At 55.0% G+C, this 21,277-nt stretch overlaps 1 protein-coding gene across 1 annotated transcript; it reads right to left on the bottom strand.

Moving 5' to 3' along the window:
• Positions 1–8,306: 8,306 nt before the first annotated feature.
• On the bottom strand, positions 8,307–17,935 carry CCR7 (chemokine (C-C motif) receptor 7). Its single transcript, XM_004684219.1, has 3 exons — positions 17,894–17,935; positions 12,229–12,278; positions 8,307–9,532 (listed from the first exon to the last, which is right to left on the bottom strand). Exons 1-3 carry the CDS (start codon positions 17,901–17,903, stop codon positions 8,453–8,455), a joined length of 1,140 nt encoding a protein of 379 aa, XP_004684276.1. The 5' UTR covers positions 17,904–17,935; the 3' UTR covers positions 8,307–8,452.
• Between the last annotated feature and the right edge of the window lie 3,342 nt (positions 17,936–21,277).

Raw genomic sequence — 21,277 nt, 5'->3', positions numbered from 1 at the left:
CCTGGGCTGGGGGCCAACTCGAGGAGCAGCTTCGGGCCAGGCTGTGACGGGAGGCTGACGTAGCACAGACTGTGCTGGAAATTACAGCGTGCCTGGGAGGGCAAAACAAACTGGGGTTTCAGTTCCCATGGAAACAGGCAGCTATTTGTGGAGTTGCCAAGTCAAGGCCCAAGGCCTGGACCCTGTGCCCCGGGCTGGGGGGGTCGACAGTCAAGAGCAAGGCGGTCTGTTGACTGCCTGGGTCTCTTCCAGGGGTGTCTGAAAGGGCACCCTCACTCGGTCTTGACTAGGGCTTCTTCCTGCAGGGGGGCCGCCTCAGCATCCTTCTGCCATGCGGGTGTTTTGAGGTTGATTTTCAGCTTCAGAGTCAGGGTGTGGGAACACCGCTAGTTCATGGTTCATGTATTTATCCCACATGTGCTTTTGGCCTGTTGTGTCCCAGATGCTGGGCTGGACCGGTCAGTCAGTCAGGACTCGGTCTGTTAGGTTGACCTGTTGAGTTTGGTGTTTGAAGCTGTGGTCAGAAAAGGCTGTCCTGGGGAAGTGAGGGGGCCGCGGGGTAGGTAGGGGAGCACAGTGTGACCAGGCCGCTCCTCTCACTCAACCGACTTCTGTTCTCATGTGTCCGGGGGGCTCATCCCTGTTTCCCATGGGGGAAATTCTCCCTGGACGGTCAAGGCAGGTCCCCACACCAGAGGGGGACAATTCCTGTCACTGTCTCTACCCTCCCCAGAAACTGTGTTCCAGGCTGGAGGCTGCCTTGTCACGTCACCACCAAGCTGAGACCCTCGTTATGCATCAATTTTCCAATGAGAAGCCATTGAGCAAGACAATCAAAGAGTTTTTCTTTTCACATCCCTCTGCAGTTACTACACACACCTATATCCATGATCCCATTGAATGGAATTCTCCCAACTGCTGCAAGAAAGGGCCTGATTATAGATGGAGAAACCGGGGCTGCGGCAATAAATCACTTGTCCAGGTGACACGGATGGTAAAGCCAGTGTGGAGGTTAGATGCCAGGTCCCTTTGTTCTGACAAGAGGCACCTGGCGGCCAGGCCTCTGGGTCTGGCTGGTCCCCCACCCGCCTGGGAGGGGATCCCACTGTGTGTGGGGTTCGGGGGGCGGGGGAGAGGGGAGAGGAAGGCCCTGTGTAGCTGATCACATAAGGGGCTGCATTCAGAAGGGCACAGGCCCTGGCTCTGCTGATCACCCGTCATTTCACAACAATGCCTCAGTTTCCTTCTTAGTAAATTAAATGAGCATACGTGCAGGTGGGGTGGGGTGTGTGTGCAGGGGGTGGGAGTGTGTGGTTGCAAGTGCACTCAGCCCTGGTGAGAAATGAAGGCTAGAGGCTATTTCCCTCTGTGCTGTGGGTGACTGCACCCGGAACCAGACACCGCTAGCAGCTGATCTCTCGTCCCACTAACTCCTTTGTATTTGCACCCACTAACACGTCAGTGGTCCCTCAGAGGAAGGACGGAGTCTGGAACGAACTTAAATAGGGAAGGTGAGGGATGGGGATAAAAAAGCAGAGGACAAAGAAAAAGTCCCAGGTCCTGGGGGGCCCTGCTTGACTTGAGGAGTGCGGAGAGACCTGGGACAGTGCAGCTGCCTGGGGGGGTGGGGGTGGTGGCAGGGGCTGTGTTCACTCTCACATTTGCATTGGGCTGGGAAGCAAAGGGAGCAGAGGACGAGATGTCAGGGTGCTTTGTCAGTGCGATGTGTGTGTGCTCAGGGACGAACATGCCAGCAGGACCAGTTACAGAGCCCGCAGGGCCCAGCCCTAAAGGAAACGCTGGGTCTTTTCAGGCTAGATGGGGAGAACTTCAGGATGGAGACCGGGAGTGGGTGCGCTGGCGTGTAGGGCCCTTGGTGACAGTGATGGCACAGAGCTCCGATCTGAGAAGTGGTGGTTTCTACCCGTGAGTGTGGTGCGTGTGTGTGTGCGTGCGTGTGTGTGTGCGCACGCGCGCGCGCGTGTGTGTGTGTGTACTGGTACTCAGGCTTGAAATCCGAGCCCTTCCCTTAGAACCCCGTGGGGGGCGGGGTGGGGGAGGCTCCGAAGCTGCTGGTGCCCATCAAAGGAGAGGTGCATTTTATTTTTGGCGCCTTTGCCATTCCCATAGTGCCCCGGGAGGCTTTTATTTCACTGCCTTTGTTGTAAGGGTGACAAACACTTCCCCCCACCTGCTGCCTAGGTGGCCTCAACCAGAAACCACAGCTGGGGGTGGGGCTGCTTCCTCAGCCCCTCCCACAGGCCTGCACACCATTCAGGCACCACATGCCCCGAGCCCAGCCCACTGACCCCACTGGACACGTACCCGGCGTTCCTCAGAGTTGGAAGGACCGATGGAAACCGTTTGGTCCAGCTCCCTCATCTCACAGCTGGGGGCATGGAGGACTGGAGGCGGGGACACCTTTCTCTGGAGTGTATGGTCCCCAGGGCTGCCCACGGAGGAAGCCTGGGGTGGCTGCGGAGGGCAGAGGGTCAAGAAACACTGGAATGGTGGGCTGTCTTTGTTACTGGGCTCCACCTCGAGTGGGTTGAGTGGGCTGTGAGAAATGTCGGCTGTAGCTAGCTCGACGCCTGGCGTAACTGGCACATCCACAGTGTTCAGCAAGGAACAAGCAGCCATTTATTTGGCCTTCGTAGGGGGGCCTAGAACTGGTGGCGGTCACACGGCATTGTGTGACTCTGCAGTCACTCAACCTCCCTGAGCCTCAGTTTCCCACCTGTGAAGTGACTCTCGAGAGTTGTGAGGATTAGGTGAGACCAGGCCTGGTGGCCTGCAGTGTGGTACCACCAGCCCTGAGAAGGTGGCCGTTAGTCTCAGGCTGTGCTCCTAAGCCCCAGCGTCCTCACCTGTGGCCATCAGGATGCGGCAGGACGCTGCCTACCCAGCACAGCTCCCTGTAGTCGGGCTGGCACCTCCCTCCTGGGCAAGGCCCTTTAATTCTGCCCTGAGGCTCTGATTCCCACATTTCCCTCTGACATCCCAGCCCTGGCGCTACCCATCTCTGTCTGCTCCTCTCAGTGAAAGCTCACAAGTTCTAGGCAGTCCAGTCACCCCAAGTTTGGGGGTAGGAGGTAGCAGTGGGGTGGGATACTGAGAGGGAGGTTGAGACAGAACTAGTGTAATTCTTGGATGAAAATTCAAGTTCTGCCTTTGCCAAAGATCAAAGGACTCCAGGTGGGCCTAAGCCTGTCTGATCCTGGGAGTGAAGGCAGGGGGTGTCTCCTGGGTTGACTCAGAGCTCCCCCTCATTGTCTTTGCTCCCCATTTCCTGCATGCTCAAGTCCAGGGGGCACCAGCAGCAGCTCTTACAGGTGAGCCTCCCTAAAGTGGGGGTGTCCAGAGAGGGCTGAGTGTGTTGGTCGAGGCAGGACAGCTGTGAGGGGGAGTCAGCTGTCCGGGAGGACACCAGGCTTCCAGGCAGGAGGCAGAGCCCAATCCCACCCCTGGGGAGAGGAATGTACCCTCAATCCTAGCATGATCCTGCTCCCCCTCGGCCCCTGGGGTGCAGTTTGCATGAGCCACACCAGGTGAAGGTACATGTTGGCTTCTTTGGGAACCAGGGGAACAGGCTTGGGAGCGTGTGGCCTGCAGCACCTGAGGCATCTGTGGACCCGGGCAGGCGCTTCCTGAGAACCAATACAAACCCTCATCCTCAGCAAGCTCTGACACAGGCAGCGGATGACTCGGGGCAAATCACCTGCCCTCTTGCTGGTGTCTGACTGCAGAACCGATGGCCCTGGGGGGGGGGGGGGCGGGAGCCCCGCCACGCCTCACCCGGCTCTGCAGGGCAGGCCGAGGCTTATCTACAAGCAGCGAGAACCTGGAGGCCGCGCTGTGGCGTGGCTCTTGGGACACAGAACCACCCAGCACGCGAACTCTGGCGTAAGCAAACAGGCAAAATAAGGTTCGCTGCTCCCCAAAGTGCATTGGAGGGGAAGAACTGGCGGCAGCAGAGAGGGCTGGTCGGGCCACACACACAGGAGGCCGTGGGGGCGTCTGCCTCAGACCCACCCGCCCAGAGCCGCTCTGCCAGGCCAGAGAGGCCTTGTCTGCGTCTCTTTCCAGACGGATGATGGGGGAGTGCGGGTAGTGAGGCATCCACCCTCCAGCGCTGGACGCGGCCCTGCGGCAGGGCTGGGAGGTGACAGAGGGGCTGTCTTGAATTGAAGGGGCAAAACAGCTCTCTCTGTTTCTCCCTGGGATTTTTTTAGGGGCTTAAATCAGGGAAACGGCCATTTCTAAACCTCCCAGTCAGTGAAGAAGGTCCCAGGTCTATCTGTCTGTAAGGTTGATAGAGCCCTTCTCACCTGAGACTGGGAGCCTGGAGAAGGGCGGCGTGTGTGTGTGTGTGTGTGTGTGTGTGTGAGAGTGTGAGAGTGAGTGTATGAGAGTGAGTGTGTGAGAGAGAGTGAGAGAGTGTGTGAGAGTGTGTGTAGTGTGTGTGTGAGTGAATGTGTGTGTAGTGTGTGAGAGTGAATGTGTGTGTAGTGTGTGTGTGGTGTGTGCATGGTGTGTGTAGTGTGTGAGTGAATGTGTGTGTGGTGTGTGTGTGAGTGAATGTGTGTGGTGTGTGTGTGAGTGTGTGTGTAGTATGTGTGAGGGAATCAATGTGTGTGTAGTATGTGTGTGTGGTATGTGCATGGTGTGTGTAGTGTGTGTGAGTGAATGTGTGTGTGGTGTGTGTGAGTGGATGTGTGTATAGTATATGATTGAAAGTGTGTGTAGTATGTGTGAGGGAATCAATGTGTGTGTAGTGTGTGTGTGTGAGAGTGTGTGTGGGATGTCTTTCTACACACCGAGAGCACAGTCACATTTTGCTTACTGATGGGGAGTGGTTCTGAGAAACGCGTCCGTAGGCCGTTCCGTTTGGTCATCGTGGGAACGCGGCGTCAGCGGTGGATTTTGTACACGCTGGGGCCACGATGAGTGAAACAACATGACATTAAGTCCAGCGTAGAGGATAATGATGCCATCAAGAGACACAGTAAACACAAGCTATAAAGTTGTTGCCAAAAGGTCTCATGACGTCACCACGGGGCTGGGGATGACCGTCATGCTGTGGTCTGGTGTTGACCAAAACAACATTACAGGGTGCGTGACTGTGCTCCCAAGTCCAGCCCCAGCAGCTAGCCCTGGAATCCACTCCTGCCAAGCTTCCCCCACCTTGGGCCCGCTCCCCAAGGCCTCTGCCTCGACCTCACCCCACCCCCTCCATAGACCCAGCTCTCCTCCTCAGCACAGAAGGCAGCTGAGAAGCTGGCTCCCAGAGGGAATCCTTTCTGAAGGATCAGTCATGGATGTCTGTGGGGTCTGCCACCATGGCCACGCTTCTTTTACATTTCATGCTTGTGATCCAGTGGCGAGGACAGAACTGTCTGAGCGGGGTCGGAGGATTCTCCTTAAGGAGCTGGCACAGGACTAGTGGACTGTGCTTGCCAGAGAACTAGCCGGTTTGGGGTAAGGGTGGCCTGTGCAGGGTGGGTGTGGGGTAGGTGAGCAGGTGCAGGAGGTGTGAGGGAAGGGCTCAGGGTGGGAGCTTGGGCCCTGGGCTCGAGCTCCAGCTTCGCTCCGAGTTCCCAAGAGACCTCAGCTAAGTAATTTCCTTTGCTAAGCCTCAGCTGACTTACCTGGACAGTTGGTGGGGTGCATGGGCTAATAGACTGAAAGTTGACCCCCTCACTTGGTTTTTAAATTGTTTGGGATGGAAATGGGGTTAAAGAATTGAATTTGGTTTTCTTGCAGTGAACAGCTATCTTACTTTTTAGCTACCACTTATTAACTATCTCTTACACGATGATTACACCTTTATAAGCATTTGTGAGCATTTTACACATAAGAATCCATTCACTCTTCAACCTTGGGAGGCAGCTACGCTGATATTGTGCCCACTGTACCATAGACCAGGACACTGAGGCAGAGACACCGAACAGCCAGCCTGAGCAGTAGAGCTGACAGGGAACCGGAGGGCAGTTCGGATGCTCCTCATGCCACACGCAACGTTCCAGGCACGGCGCTCAGTATTTACCGGCCCCCTCCACGGGGCAGTGGAGAAATCTGAGACTCAGAGCGGTTGAGCAACAGCTGAAGGTCACACAGCTGGGAAGCAGTAGAGAGAGTTGACTCCGGCCTGGCTCCAGAGCTTCATGTCCCCACCCACCTCCTGAAACCCTGCCTCTCCCAGGGCCCCCAAGGGGACTTAGCTATGTCTTACAATTCCAAGTCTCTCCCTTCTGGGCCTTGGTTTCTCCATCTAGAGAATGACTGGACATCAGACCAGCTCATGTTCGAGGTCCCTTGCAGCTCTGTGAGTCCTTGATTGGAGAGGTGCGCTTCCAGCTGAGGGGACCCATTTGTGGCCTGGGGAGAGGGAAGGCACAAAGGGCTGATTCCCTCAGGAAGATGTGGAGCAGCTGTGGGGGCTGTGAGATGAGAGAGAGAGGGGGAGAGGCCCGGGGGGGGGGCCTTCCCTCTTCCCGGGGTTTCCCCAGCGCGCAGGGTAGATACACATAAACACAGCCAGCAGCCAGGGTCAGATGCCCGAGATATAGCAGTTAGGGAAATTGATACTGACGGGGTTCTGTTGTCTTTGTAAATACTTGGAGACATCTAGTAATTTTAGAAAAATTCATTTGAAGCTGAGATGGCGTGTTTGTGGGACTGGCTGGGCTCCCTGTTCCCGATCACTCGGTGACAACCCACCCCTCAGGACGAGGGCTGTTCTCTGTCCCTAATCTCTTTCCGTGTCCACACCACAACCTCTCCCGCGGATCCTGTGGAGGCTCGTGCGTTGTGCTGATGGGATGACAGTGGCTTCAGGGCCAGCAAGCTCCTTTTCAACAAGCCTCGCTTGTTGGAATGAGCTGGTGTGAGCGTCTCCAACATCCCAGGTCCTGAGTTTCTGCCCCACTGAACCCCCACACACCCACCCCCATCTCACAGCGTGGTGGACCAACCTTCTCTTGGGCCTGGAAGAAGGTTTCTGGGTGGGTCACAGTACCCAGTGATAAGGACACAGTACCCAGTGATAGGGGACAGTAGTGGGCCTGGGTGCCCCCCTCCATGATGGCGTCCACCCTGTGGAAGGCCATCGAGGCAGCGGTGGCCACCAGGGAGGCTCCCAAGTGCCTGGCTTTGTGGTGCTCAGCACATGAGTTCCATCCCAGGCCCCCTTGATCCCACAAGCTGAGGTCTTCGAGCCCAGAGAAAGGCCCGACTTGTAAACACCAAGTCTGATGGGTCAAGCATGTCTGTTCCAGGCTCAGCTGGGACAGAGAAGCAGAGTGAGGCACTAGGGTTAGGGGAGAACGCGGCCACGGAGGTTCCAGGGGCAGCTTGATTCTGTCCAAAGCACAATGCAGGCCCTGCCCGCTGCCTCACGAGCTCTCGAGGGGGCTTCGCAGGTGACTGGCCTGAGCTTTCCCTCTCCACTCCCCATCAGGGACCTCAAGGCTGGGCCCAAGCTTGCCTCAGGGCTCTGGGCAGCTCTGAGAAGTGAAGATGGGGAGAAAGGAAATGGGGTGGTCAGGTGTGGCCTCAGGGTTTGCAAAACAAGAAAACACTCATTTGCCATTTACCAGACTTTCCCCCTTTCTTTTAAAGCTATTGTTTCCTTAAGGGAAAACTTTTATTTATTTGTGTATGAGTAAAATGTGCTCTCTGAGTGAATTGAAAGCAGAACAGGATGAGAGTTTTTTTGTCGGGTGGCAAAGAAGCAGCTCTTGGCCTTTCAGCAGCCGCAGCGTCATCCACTCCCCAGTTCCAGCCTCTCTCCTGCTCTCTCCTTCCCTCCTGCGGGCTGAGACCTGAGAAGGGCTGATCCTCCCTCCCTCTCCCAGAAGCCTCACTAGGAACATAGCTTTGGCCCTGAGGCTGCCAGCCTGGCCAGCAGGAAACACCACACCCTTCCCCCAGAGAGCCTGGAAGGGCAGCTGCCCCACTGACTGCACCGGCCTGCTGTGGAGAGGCCCCGGGGCGCCCATTTCTTGCTTGCTGGCTCCATGGCAGTGGAAAAAGAGGGAGAGACCCAGGGACTTAGGTTCCACTCATCGGTGGCCCCTCACCCCCGCGAAGCCGAGAATCTCTCCACCGTCTCTCGACTCGGAGGCAAAGTCTTGTCTTCTGGAAGACCTTGACTCGGTCCTTGAATCTCAGGGAGGCCTCTGGACACTCCAGGCCCCTTCCACCGCCCGTAGCTCCCACCGACACCCACACTCCAGGGCCTGAGAACTTGTTTCTTGACGTCCACTGCTGGTGCTTGTAGGGAGCTGCTCAGTCACCGCGGTGGAGGTAGCAGGGTCGGGCTGGCCTGCCTCCAGGGCGCCGCCAGAACTCCTTCCCTCAGCAGCTTGTGGGTCTGGAATCATGTCCTCTGCTCCCTGTCCCTGACCCAGGGGACCTGGGAGAGGTGCCGCCTGTCCAGGCACAGGACCTCCTATGGGGAGAAGGTGGTGGTGGTCTCGGCCTCCACACTCATGGACGAGCGCCGGGTGTGCCGGCAGGATGACCACTGCTGGAGCCGGCCCTGGCTGAGACACCCCAGGTCCTTGAACAGCTTGAAGAGGTCGTTGCGGAACTTGACGCCGATGAAGGCGTACAAGAAAGGGTTGACGCAGCAGCGGACGCAGGCCAGGCTGTAGGTGACGTCGTAGGCGATATTGAGCTGCTTGCTGAGCTCACAGCTGCTGCTGGTGGTGATGTTGAAGTTGGCCACCGTCTGGGCCAGGATCACCCCATTGTAGGGCAGCTGGAAGGCGATGAAGACCACGACCACAGCGATGATCACCTTGATGGCCTTGTTGCGCTCAAAGTTGCGTGCATGGAGCAGGGTGCGGATGATGACCAGGTAGCAGAAGCTCATGGCCAGCAGGGGGATGAGAAAGCCCACCACCATCTGGGCCACCTGGATGGTGATCAAGGCCTCCACGTGCTCCGTGATGAGGGAGCACCGCAGCACCTGCTCACTGGTGCTCTTCTGGAGGCCGCTGTACAGCAGCTCCGGGGTGGACAGCATCACGGCCAGGATCCAGATGCCCACACAGGACAGCTTGCTGACGAGAAGGACACGGGCCCGGTGGCGGTGCGCCGACACAGCCTGGACGATGGCCACGTAGCGGTCTACGCTGATGCACAGCAGCAGGAGCATGCCGCTGAAGAAGCTCGTCTTGTAGACGCCGAAGATGAGTTTGCAGACTTGGACACCAAATATCCAAGACTTGGCAGCACTGTAGGCCCAGAAGGGCAGGGTCAGGAGGAACAGGATGTCCGCCAAGGCCAGGTTGAGCAGGTAGGTGTCGGTCATGGTTTTGAGCCTCTTGAAGTAGATGTAGGTCAGGATGACCAGCCCGTTGCCCAGCAGGCCCAGGAAGCAAATGATGCCGTAAATGATGGGGAGGAACCAGGCCTTGAAGGCCCGCACGTCGTCCTTGAAGCACACGGACTCGAACAGCCGGTAGTCCACTGTGGTGTTATCGCCTATGTAGTCGTCGGTGACCTCATCCTGGCACAGGCACACCTGGGGGAGCAGCACAGGCACTCAGCGCGCGTGTGTGGGCACACTGCCCCCGAGGGCCCAGAGCAGCGGTCTCAAAACATGGCCCTCTGCACCTGCCCCCCCCCCCATCTCCCCTGCAGGATCTGGGGCCCCACAGAACCAGAGACTCGGGGGCGGGGCCCTGGGCTCTGTTTTCCTAAACTCTCTAGTTTGGAAGTCAGCACGTCTTGACTTTTCACGTGCCTGGGAACTGCCCTAGGAGCTAGTCCAAACGTCGGTCCTGGCGAGGAGGCTGCCGTGGAGCCCGAGAGGCTAAGTGTGTCCTATGCAGGAAGGGTCTGGTTTTGCCAGGCTGGGGCACTGCCCTTCCAGGGGCCGATGGTGGGCAGGAAAGAGTGGGCTTCGGGGTCAGAGGAGCCCTTGGTGGGTGGAAGGCAGCTCTCTGAGCCTCAGTTTCCTCATCTGTGAGGGGAGAGGAGCACTCTCTCCTCAGATGGAGAGGCCCGGGCTCTGGCCCCATCTGCCTCCACGGGGGTCTGGTTTTGCCGGCTGGAGGCCCCAGGAGAGAGGGAGCCCTACAGTGCGACTTCCTGGAACCTCCTGTAGAGCCTGGGAGGAAGAGCTTGGCAGGGGGCTACAAGACACAGCGTTTGAGGGGACATCCCCTTTGGATTAAGACTGAGGGGGCCTGAAATGACGGAAGAGGGAGGCGGAGGCTTTGCTGAGAGGCCTGCAGGTCCTGGATTTGGGGGAAGCTGCCCGGATCACGGGTGGTGGCTGGTGGGTGGGGGTGGGCCCAGCGTGCAGCAGGAGCTGGGCAGCCCTGCCCCTGCGCCCGGGCTCCAGTCGCTGCCTGCGTGGTGGCGGGGCGGTGGGCCTGCTGCCCCTCAGCTGTCACCCAGGAAGCTCTGGCACCCCCCCCCTCTGGCTCCCACCCACCCCCAACCTCCTACTCTACCTCTGTCTTCCGGCAGATCCCAATCAGCAGGGCTCAGCTGCTCAGGGCTTTTTTTAGCATCTGCGGGACAGGCTGAGGGCTCAGGCAGCCGCTGCGATTTTATCAATGAAGGAGGCAGCACACAGCTCTCTGCAGTGACAGTGGCTGAGCCTGTGTCCGGGTGAGCTGCACCACGCGGGAGACGGCCTCAGGGAGCTTGGTGCCCCCCGGGAAGAGGGTCCCAGGCAGCCTATGCTCTGGGGCATGGAGGGGTCAAGGGAGCTGGAAGAGGCGGCCTCTGAGGAGAGATGTGGCCTCCCCCTGGCTAGGGAACCCGGCCCCTGGCTCTCCTGTCTCTTTCTCACTTTCTGATTCTGGATTCATCACTGGCCAGCTTGGGCACAGGATGAGGATGAACTAGCACTCGGGAGCCTTTCTCTGGACACTGCTATCTCAAGTTGTCAGTGCAACCGCCTTTCCCTGGTCCTGGCAGGGGTGTAGCTGGGGATCCCGGGAGGGACTGGCTGTCCTTGGATGCCCAGGGAAATGCCCCGAGACCTCAGGCATGCCTTCCTGGAGGGCAGTGTACCCCATCTATGATGTGTGCACCCCACCACCCCACTCTGCTTTTTTTTCCACTCTGCTTTTAACTACTCCCCTAAAGAGGAGAGACTTTAATACCCCCCTTTAACTAAAGTCTCCGCCAAAGGGCTACCAGGCTTGACACCCCTGCAACCCACACCCCACCACATCCTGTCCCATTTGGGCCCCCCTCACCCCCACCCCCACCCAATCTAAGTTGTGGCCCAGACCAGAGCTGTCACTCACCCCCACCCCTGTCCTCCCAGCATCCATCGTGAGCTGTGCAGCCCCTTCGAGTTCCCCACTAGGGGAGAAGGGAAGGGTGTGGTGATGGGGAATGGGGCCAGGCCCTGGGCTGCAACCCAAGCTCCAGGGGGGCCTCTGGAATGGGGTTTTGGGAACTGTGCCCAATTGGGGCCTGCCTCTGGCCAGAGTTCCTGGAAAGCTGCCTCTCTGGCCTCCAGGCCTGGGGAAGAGCCAGATTCTGAAGCACCGTCCCTCCAGATCTGCAGGAGAGCTCCCCGCCCCCACAAACGGGGAAGAATAACTCTCCAGGTTAGGGTTTCCTCTGACTCGGGCACCTGGTAGAGGCAGATGGTCTCCACTCCTGGACTGAGGAGAGCTGTGAAAACCAGAGGGCCTTTGCTGTGGCAGAATCCAGGCCCCTGGGAAGTCTGTGCTCCATCCCACGCTCTCCCCAGTGCTGGGACCCGCCCCTTCTTGCTCCCCAGTAATGGGTCTCAGATGGGTTTCTAGTTCCCAAAATGGGTCTTTCTTTCCCTTCAGCCTCCAGCTGAAGGTTGGGGCCAGGAGACAGCTTTAGGTTGGGGGCAACCCCTGCAACCTCCGTTTTTGCTTTTTGTAGCTCCTCTCTCTCCAAGGACCGAGCCGGGCCCTGTTTCTGTCTCCTTGGTGGGGAAGGGGGTGAGGAAGACACCTGACTCTACCCTCCCATGCTATAATTTAATGGACTAAGGGCCGGGCCGTTCAGAGAACATCTGTGGTTTTCTAGGGTCACCCAGCAGATGTGAGGCCGTACCATCAGCTTAATGAGTGGCGAGGGGGCTTGTGTCAGGGACACTTATTTCCTTCCAGCAAATACCCAGCTCCCCACCAGAACCCCACGCTTGGGGAGGGGTACGCTTGGGGGTGGGGGTGTGCAGAAGGGAACAGCACATTACTCGGCAGGAGGCCTCACCTGGAAAATGACAAGGAGAACCACCACCAGCACGCTTTTCATTGGTTTCCCTGCGGGAGACAAGGTGAGAAAGTTACTGCTGGCCGGGGCAGCTCTTTGTTATTAAAGAAGCCTTGAGACAGGGCTGCTGGAACCTTCGTCACGGGCTCCAGGGCCTGCGTTTGAAACAGAACATCAGAACCAGATTGCGCCTCAGAGCGCCGGGCGGGCTGCCAAGTGCCCCTGCCCTGTCCTCCTCTTCCTCCCTCACTCCCATGTCCCATAAAGGAGCAGATCAGAATGCAGGCAGCCTCTCTGCTCTGGGCTCCTCGGGCGGGCGGGCGGGCGGGCGCTCTGGAGCTGGACCGCCACCTTGGCCTCGCCCACGCTGCGGGGCTGCGCCTCCCTACCGCTGACCTCCCCCTCTGGGTTTGAGCGGCTCAGCTCACTGTGCTATGCAGAACGGGAGGCTGGTGTCTGTGCACATGGTGTACTTGTGCGGGGCTTGCTGTCGTGCTGGCGCGTGCTATGTGGCTCGTGTGTTATGTGAATTGTTGTGATGTGGAGTGTGCTAGCCCGGTGCCAGGAGTTAGGGAACTTTTCTCCTCTGCTCAGGGGGGAGCGTAGCCAGATGTGAATCCCTGACTCTCACCTAGGGGAGCTGGCCGAGGAAATGAGGTGATTTCACACAACTGGCCGATAGAGCGAGGTTTCCTATTCTCAAGGAGGGGAGAGTGCTTTGGGGACCCACCTGCTTCCCCCAAATCCCTCATTTCACTGACATTCACTTAGCGCTGACTTTACCTGGCTCAAAACAGGCTGACCCAACCCCTCAGCCTTTTTGTGGGGCTCAGAACTGAGGAGGTACCCAGTATGTGGGTGCTGCTGAATGAATAAATGAATAAATGAATGCCCTGCTTGCCCTTCTTTTAAGGGAGGGCACACCAAAGTGGCCTGAAGGGACTCCCCTGGGCAGTGAGGTAGGATGACCATTCCCTGAGGTAACTACTTATTTTTGTGTAACTGGAGTGTTTCTGTATGCACTCTCCTTGAACCTGTCCCTGCTCGGGGCCTTGGAGGATGGCTGGGAGGGGAACATGGCCAGCTGTGGAAAGGGGCCTTACTCAGCTTGCCTAGGGAACATTCCAGAAGCCAGGAAGCTCTCCCTGGGTCTGAACAGCCAGGCGAGACTCCCAGGACCACAGGCCCCCGTGCTGAGGACTGAAGATGGACATTTGGCTGTTTAGTTCCAATTTGTGACCGAGCTGAAGGTTGGCCCTGAACTGAAGTCCTCTGAGGAAGATCAGGGACAAGGTAATTGATGTGGACGTCTCTGGTACCCCCATGGCAGGTGCTGCGTCCCTCTAACTTGACTTTCTGTTCCCAAGCAGGGTCTGGCCTGGCAGGAGAATCAGTAACTGAATGCCAAGGCAGCCCCTGCAGACCAGTCACACCTGCAGCTTCAGGAGTGGCAGGGAAAAGCCTGGGACTCTGCCTCAGGCACCCCTGAGGTCCCGGGCTAGGAGGGGTGTGTGTGTGTGTGGCTCTCCAGCAAACTAGTGGTTGTTTCCCAAGAGAAAGCCTGGTCCCTAAAATTCCGTGTCCGTGGCCACATCGCCACCTGCTGGAAACTCACTGCAGAACACCCATAGACCACAGGAAGCTGGAAGTTAGTGCTGGTGTGTCTGTATGTTCTTTCTGGGTGCGGGGGTACCTGGGGGAAGGAGGAAAGATAGCGGGGGTACCTGGGGGAAGGAGGAAAGATAGCAGGCTGCATAAATAAACTGGTATTTTTCCCACCTCAAGCAAGTTTTGCTGCGTGCTACTAGCAGATCGTGTAAGCCCGGCTACTTAGCAGGGCAGTCAAACCCAACTGCCCCGACCCCCCACCCCAGCCCCACAACCCGGTGTTGACTTGGCCCTGCCTTCTAGCCACACCTACTTCAGGGGCAGCAGTGCAGCGTCCAGTTGACCCCAGGTGGGCCTGAGCTCATGTGGCTCTGGGTGGGAACACCACCTCTTCCAGCACCCCTGCTCCTCTGCTGGCTGAAATACCCTCCCCAGCCCCTGGGCTCTGCCCTGAAACACACTGTCTTCAGGGCTCAAAGCCCCGCCCCCCCTCCACTGACTCATCTCCCCTGTGAAGCCCTGGAGGTCTCTTGAAGCAAGTGGAGGCTTTCAGTTACTCCAGAGAAAGCTTGCTCTGACTGTAGTGAGAACTGAGAAAACTCTGAGGTTTAATAAGGCACAACGGTGAAACATGAGATGTAAGAACTGTGTTTCTATTTTACTCCATCGGCCCCTTTCCCTGTGCCTGTCCGTTCCTTTTGGGGGAGAGGGAGCTAGAGGGGGGCAGATATGTGTGTGTGTGTGTGTGTGTGTGTGTGTGTGTAGGGGTGATTTCTCATTTCAGGTCTGTTGGAAATGGTCACGGATGAGCAGAGATCTTGTGGGACTAGAACTGGCCGTTTGTAAGAACCAAGGTTAAAGGTAACCAAATGGGAATTTAGGGGAACTTTTTGACAGGGGGCCTGGTCAATGGTCATGAGTCAGATCATTTCTGCCTGTTACAAAGTCATCAAGCATCTGCTTGGGCAGCAGACTGGGTGGGACCAGTGAGGCTGGGACTCTCAGGGGTAGTAGACTTGTGTGCTGGGTATTTTCTGACTTCTTGAGTTTCTAGTAGTGATGAGCACAAAGAGAAAATTCCCTAGGAGTCCCCAGCAGGAGAAACTTCCTGTGTCTGAGATGGCTGACTGAGATGGCTCCCCCATTCCTTTAACTTGAGGCCCACATTTTCTAGGCCCTCCAGGTGTCACCCCAAGCTTTTCTTTTTGGAATTCCTCATCTGCCACACATTTTTCTGTTTGGGGGCAGGCGAGAGGGAGGGGGGAGATATGGGGAAGTGGATAGGAATCTGGAGAGAAGGTGACAGGCCTGGGGGACTCTGTCAGACAATAGCAGGACAGGTGGGCGCTGGCTGAGTTTTGGCAGTCATTGCCATAGCAACCACTTAATGCCATTCACCTTCACTGGACTCTCCCTAGGCACCAAACCATTTCCACAAAACAGTACTTCACCCTCACAAGCCTCACGTGGCAGCGACTAGTATCATCCCCCTTATTAAGAAAAATGAAGCGCAGTAGAAACGGAGACTTTCCCAGAGTCCCACAGCTGGGCTGACTGATCGTGGACCTCGCTTTGAACTTGATCTACTCCAGAAACCACCCTCTTAACTGCTCTTCTGAGCTGTCTTTTAATCTTTATGCGTTTCCCCTCCTAACACCTTGGCAGCTACCCCTTCCATATTCCAGAAAGTAGAGACTCTCTGTCCCCAACCTGAGAGGTTAGGACACTTGCCTATGGTCACACAGCTCCTAAGGGATGGATCTGAGGAGCGAGTGGAATGATCTCTACGGGTCACGCTCCGTTTCTGCCGAGCCTGCTGGGGTGGGGTCTCAGTGGGCAGGAAGCGGGCCCGGCCCTCCCTCCGCTGTCTCCCATTCCTTCCAGGCCCTGCTGCTTCTATTGCCTAACATCTCCAAGCTGGCCTCACCTCTGCCCTGGTATAAGGCTTTGTTGCCACCAAGCGCTTTCTGAAACGCAAACCATGTATGCTCTTTAACCCACTTTATTAAAACACAAGCCTCTCACTGGCTCCGGCGGCTTCCAGGCTAAAGCGCATTCTCTTAGCCACACAAAACCTCAAGGGTTACATCTCTCTCAAGTTGCAGAGTCTCTGCTCTCAGAGCTCTCTGAAGGCTGGGAGGGATTGGCGGGATTCCTCTGCTATCTCCCCATGAGAGAGAGGCGCCTCCCAGCTGCTTTGCTCTTCTTTGGAGAAATCTGATGCTGTCCCCTGCATCTCAAAGTGAAGTGTGCTTGCGTGGGGAGCATCCCGGGATGCTCATTCAAATTGCGAAAAAGATCAGCTCAGCCCTGGTTTGGCATTTTCACTTTGTGTAAGAGAAACTCGGCCCCCTCTATCGACTGCTTGTTCTCTGCTGGGCAGATGAAGCCTCCTAACGGTACCAACGGTACTGTCCCCCCAACTCTGGCGCCTGTTCTGAGCAAAACTTCTCAGTGGCTTCCCTTCCTACTGATATTACCAGTGTTTTGGGCTTGGCCGTTGGAGCTCTCGAGTTGAGTGATACAGAGGATCATCCCTTTACAGCATGTTCAGCCCTGGCCCCTCCATCATGCATCAAAGCCTGCAGGTTTGGCTCCCCCAAACTTAGGGCTGCAGGTGGACCCTCTGTGGGGTGCGGGCTCAAACAAGCTGGGTGAATGAGAGGGGTCCTCCTGTGTTCATTTCATCACTTGAAATGAGCTGACGGCTGGGATTCAGCCCTGGGGGGAGAATTTACACCACATGAGCTTGCACCAGGAACCCCGGCGTTCACGTTAGCCAGCTCCCCACTGGGACACAGCTGGTTCCCCCCAGAGGTCGAGCCCAGAGGCTGGAGGTCCAGTGGACCTTCACCTGAATCCTAGGGCGGTGGCCACTGGGGTGGATGTCCACTTGAGACCACGCCACTGGCAGAAGAACACATTGGAAGAGACTAAAAAATGAATGTCAACTGGGAATCCCGGGGCCATCCATTCACCCCACATACATTTTCTGCTCACACCCCAAGCTACTGGGCTGGGAAGAAGGTGCAAGGGCCGGACTGTGCCTCTCAGGAGCCGTCTGCCAGTGGGTGGGGAGCCCACTGTTTTGCTGAGTCTCCCCAGGGCTCTGGTGAGTGGAGGGCGGGTTGGGCGGAGATGAAGGCGACAGGCTGTGGTATGGTGAGAGGGCGTGAGGACAGCGCAGGGAACCTTCACTTTTTAAAGTCAACCCCCTTGTGGCTTTGAGGCCGCCGTGGTGCCTTGCTCGCTAGTGAGAATGAGCCGTCCAGGAACCTGACCTTCTTCCCCTCAGCTGCGTCTGACTCTCTGGCCGAGATTTATCACGGGGGCGTCTGGAGCTGGATGGACCCCCCTGAACCCTTGGGCGCATCCCTCGTCCTCTCTCTAGTTCAGACTGCGTCAGGCACGGGGGGATAGACAAGCATGGCAGGCCTGTGCATCAGGCCCAGGCTGACACTTCTTCGAGTCAATGCCCCTTCTCTTCCATGTGGCTCACCCAGCCTTGACCCTGCCAGGCTCCGGTGCAAAGCTGAGGGGCCGCGCCAGGGAGCAGACAGAGCCAGCCGCCGCTGCAGCTTTTGCATCCCGTTTGCTCTGTGCACCAACCCTCCAACCCCCAGGAGAGCGGATCTGAAGCCCTTGTTACCAGGTGGGTGAGGGAAGGGGTCATGCCCAGCCCCCTGATGAAACAGACCCCCGAGGGCCTCCCCCTCACCCCAAGCTGAGAGAAGACCCCACTGTCCTCATCAGCACCAACCCAGCCCTGCTTCCTTCTTCAGCCGGCACCGCTGGAGAAGGACACACTCTGTCCTCCCTTGTCTTCCCTGGCACCGAGTGTGCCCCTCCCCGGTCTCAAAGGTGCCCCCTTCTTTAGGCGATCAGGGTGACACTGCCACAGAACAGCCGGTTCCCACCAAAGCAGAACTTGATTTTCTCTAGAGGCACCCCATGCCTTCTGCACCCCACCCCTCCACCGCTATCCCCAAATCACAGTCAGTCGGGATGTCAGAGTGACCCCAGTACCCCTCCTTGTATAACAAAGAGGTCCACTCACCCAGATCCATGGTGCTTTTGGTATCTGAAACCACACAGGAAGGCTGTGTTGGTTGAGCCTGGCGCTCCCCCAGTCTGGGGAGGAAGTGGTATAGAGCCCCTTTTTAAGCTGTGAGAAAAGCCACCCCTCCCTGCCACTCCCACTCGTTCCTCCTCCAACCTGCCTTACCCGGCACCCCTGGGCCTTCGGGACCCAGGAGTAGGGGAACGTCACTGGTCATAGGATCGTGAATCATAGGCCAATTTACATTCAAAAAGCCCCACGGGCAGCATGGCAGAGCCTCGAGGTGCTCAGACTAAAACAGGGGAACGGGGCCCAACATCCCCTGCCTGACGGCAGCCTGAGACGGGGCTGGGGGCCGAGAAGGCAGGGGCGCATGAGGCCAGACCCTCCCCTCCCTCGCCTGCGGCGCCACAGCTCTTCACACCACCCGCTCTGTCCTCCCACTGCTGAGCGGCTTTGGCCAAGGGGAGGCACTGACAGGTGATGGCAGGAAGCAGGGGACGTTTCAGGTGTCTTCTTTTTCTCATCTTTTTGGGTCTCTTCCTTTCTTTTAAAATACAGCTTTTTGAGATGTGACTCACATCTCTTAAAGCCCACCCTTTAAGTGGGTACCAGTCAGTAGGTTCGGTCTAATCCCAGAGTTTGTAACCATCACAATTTTACAACTCTTCATGCCAACGCCCAGCCCCCAATACCTCGCGGCCAATTTTCATTAACAATAACTACTCACTTCCACCTTCACCTCCCGCCCTCAGCAACCACAGTCTACTTCTGTCTCTATCACTTTTTTGGCGCTGGAAAGTCACAGAAATAGAATTCTACATGTGGGCTCAGCACAACGTGCTCAAGGCTCACCCATGTTACGGCTTCCACCCTTCCACATTCCTTTTCACGGCCTAGTAATATACCTGTAGTGGCTACACCACACTTTGCTTATCCATCATCATTTGGACATTGGGCTATTTCTATTTTTTGGGTATTAGGAATAATGCTGCTGTGAAAATTCATGTACCAGTTTTTGTGTGGGCATATGCTTTTCTCTTGGGTATGTCTCTTGGAATGGAATTATTGCTTCATAGGGCAACTTTATGTTCAGTATTTTGAGAACCCCTCAAACTGTTTTCCAAAGTGGCCTCACCATTTTATATTCTTAGCAGCAATTTGTGCAGATTTCACACCCTTGAACAAAGCTGTTATTATTGTTTTCTTTTTTCTTTTAGCCCTCTTAATGGGTGTGAAGTGGTATCTCACTATGGTTTTGATTTTCTTTATTAAAAAAAAAATTTACTTATGCATACAAGAGCTGGGGTATGGGCCAGAGGTGTGGGGGGTGAGAGGCTTCACCAGAGACAGAGTGGGAGCAGAGCAGGCGGATCGATGAAGCACACTGTTGAGGGGAGCAGTGGGTGGGTCAGGAGAGGTTTGCTGTGCCGTGTGGGTCAGCTCCCTGGCTGAGGATCCAACTCCTGTTGCAATGACTGTGGACAGCTTCTTAGTGCTGAGACTTAACCCCTTTGTCAGCAGGCACGCCATTGATTTGCTTTACTTTAATGACAAATGAGGTTGGAACATTTTCATGTATGTATTGATCAATTGCATATTTTCTTTGTAGAAATGTCAGTTTAAATTTTGTGTCCATTAAAAAAAATTCTTTTAGGCCCTCCCTGGTGGCACAGCAGATTAAAGCACAGCACTGAGAAGCTAAAGCACTTCAGCATAAATTCGATCCCAGAGGTGACCCACATAGTGTGGCAGACCTCTCCTGACCTGCCCACTGCTCCCCTCAGCAGTGTACTTCGTCAGTCGGCCTGTTCTGCTCCCCACTCTGTCTCTGGTGAAGTCTCTCACCACCCCTGCACCTCTAGCCTGTACCCCAGTTCTGTATGCACAAATAAATAAATCTTTAAAAAAATTCTTTTAAAAGATTTATTTTTAAAAAATTTATTTATGCAAACAGGAACTGGGGTGTAGGCCAGAGATGTGGAGTGGTTGTGAGAGGATTCACCAGAGATAGAGTGGAGAGCAGAAATACACTTCTAAGGGGAGAAGTAGGTGGGACAGAATGTGTCTATTGCACCATGTGGGTCACCTCCCTGGCCAGGGATTGAACTCATGCTGCAGTGGCTGGCAATAGCTTGATAGTGCTGAGACTTAACCCTTGTGCTACCAGGGAGGCTCTCTGTGCCCATTTTAAAATGGGTTATTTGTTTTTTCACTGCTGTGTTGCAAGAATTCACTATATATTCTGGATACAATTACTTATTAGCTCTATGATTTGTACATATTTTCTTTCATTCTCTGTGTTACTTCACTTTCTGCATGGCATGCTTTGAAGCACAAACCGTTCAAATTTTGAAATCTGATTTATTAATTTTTCTTCTGTTACTTGTGCTTTTCAGATCATATCTAACAAACCATTGCCTTATTCAAGTTCTCAAAGATGTGTTCCTGTTTTCTTCTAAGAGTTTTATGGTTTTAGCTCTGACATTTAACTCTCCTCCATTTGGAGTTAATTTTTATATGCTTTGTTCTTTTCTAGTCTTAGTTTTGTTAAAAGCTTTTTCTGTGAGTACTAAGGTGGTTTTTCTCCCCCCGCCCCCTTTATTTGACTCCCTATGTTATATTACAGAGACTTACTTTTGTAGATTGAATCAATCTAGAATTCTTGGGATAAGTCACTTGCCATGGTGTATAATTTTTTTCTTTATTGCCAGATTTGGTGTGTTAATATTTTGTTGAGGATTTTTGCATCTATGTTTATAAGGGATTTTGATCTGTAGCTTTATTTCAAATGACCTATTTGTATGTTTTTAGTATCAAGGTAAGTCTAGATTTTAGTTGGGTTAGTTTTAGTTTATTCTGTTATTATTATTTTTTATTTCTTAAGGAGAAAGGTTATGTCAGCTCTTCTTTTTTTCTACTTTTTTTATATATGAGTGATACTAAGCACTGTTTTACCTGTATCACATAGGTTTTCATTTTCATTAATTTTAATGTGTTCTCTAATTCCTTTGTGAGTTCTTTGATCCTCTGATTATTTGGGAATTCTTCAGATTTCCTCCTGCTACTGATTGTGGTCAGAGAATGTACTCTATAATCACATTTTTCCAAATTTGTTGAGATTTGTCTTATGTCTTATTATCTGTTCTGGAGAATGTTCCTTGTCTATCTGAGAAGATTGTATATTCTGCTGTTGTTGGGTGAAGTAGTCTATAGAAATTTGTTAGGTTCTCTTGGTTCATAGTGTTTATATCATCGATTTCCTTGATCTACTGTTTACTTGTATCCATTGTTGATAGGAGGCTATTGAAGTCTCCCAATGTTTATGTCTCCTGTTTCTCCCTTTAATCTGTCAGTGTTTGCTTCATGTATTGTGGAGCT

This window comes from Condylura cristata, unplaced genomic scaffold, assembly GCF_000260355.1.
Source record: "Condylura cristata isolate star-nosed mole 26May11 unplaced genomic scaffold, ConCri1.0 scaffold00017, whole genome shotgun sequence".
NCBI lineage: Eukaryota > Metazoa > Chordata > Mammalia > Eulipotyphla > Talpidae > Condylura > Condylura cristata.
Note: the sequence above shows the minus strand (reverse complement) of the source record. Positions and strands in the feature narration are given on the sequence as shown.

Excerpts from the sequence above, each read along its gene's own strand:
- CCR7 (XM_004684219.1), bottom strand. Across the intron at positions 9,533-12,228 it reads TTCTCCTTGTCATTTTCCAG|GTGTGCCTGTGCCAGGATGA; the intron begins GTGAGGCCTCCT and ends CTGCTCCCCCAG.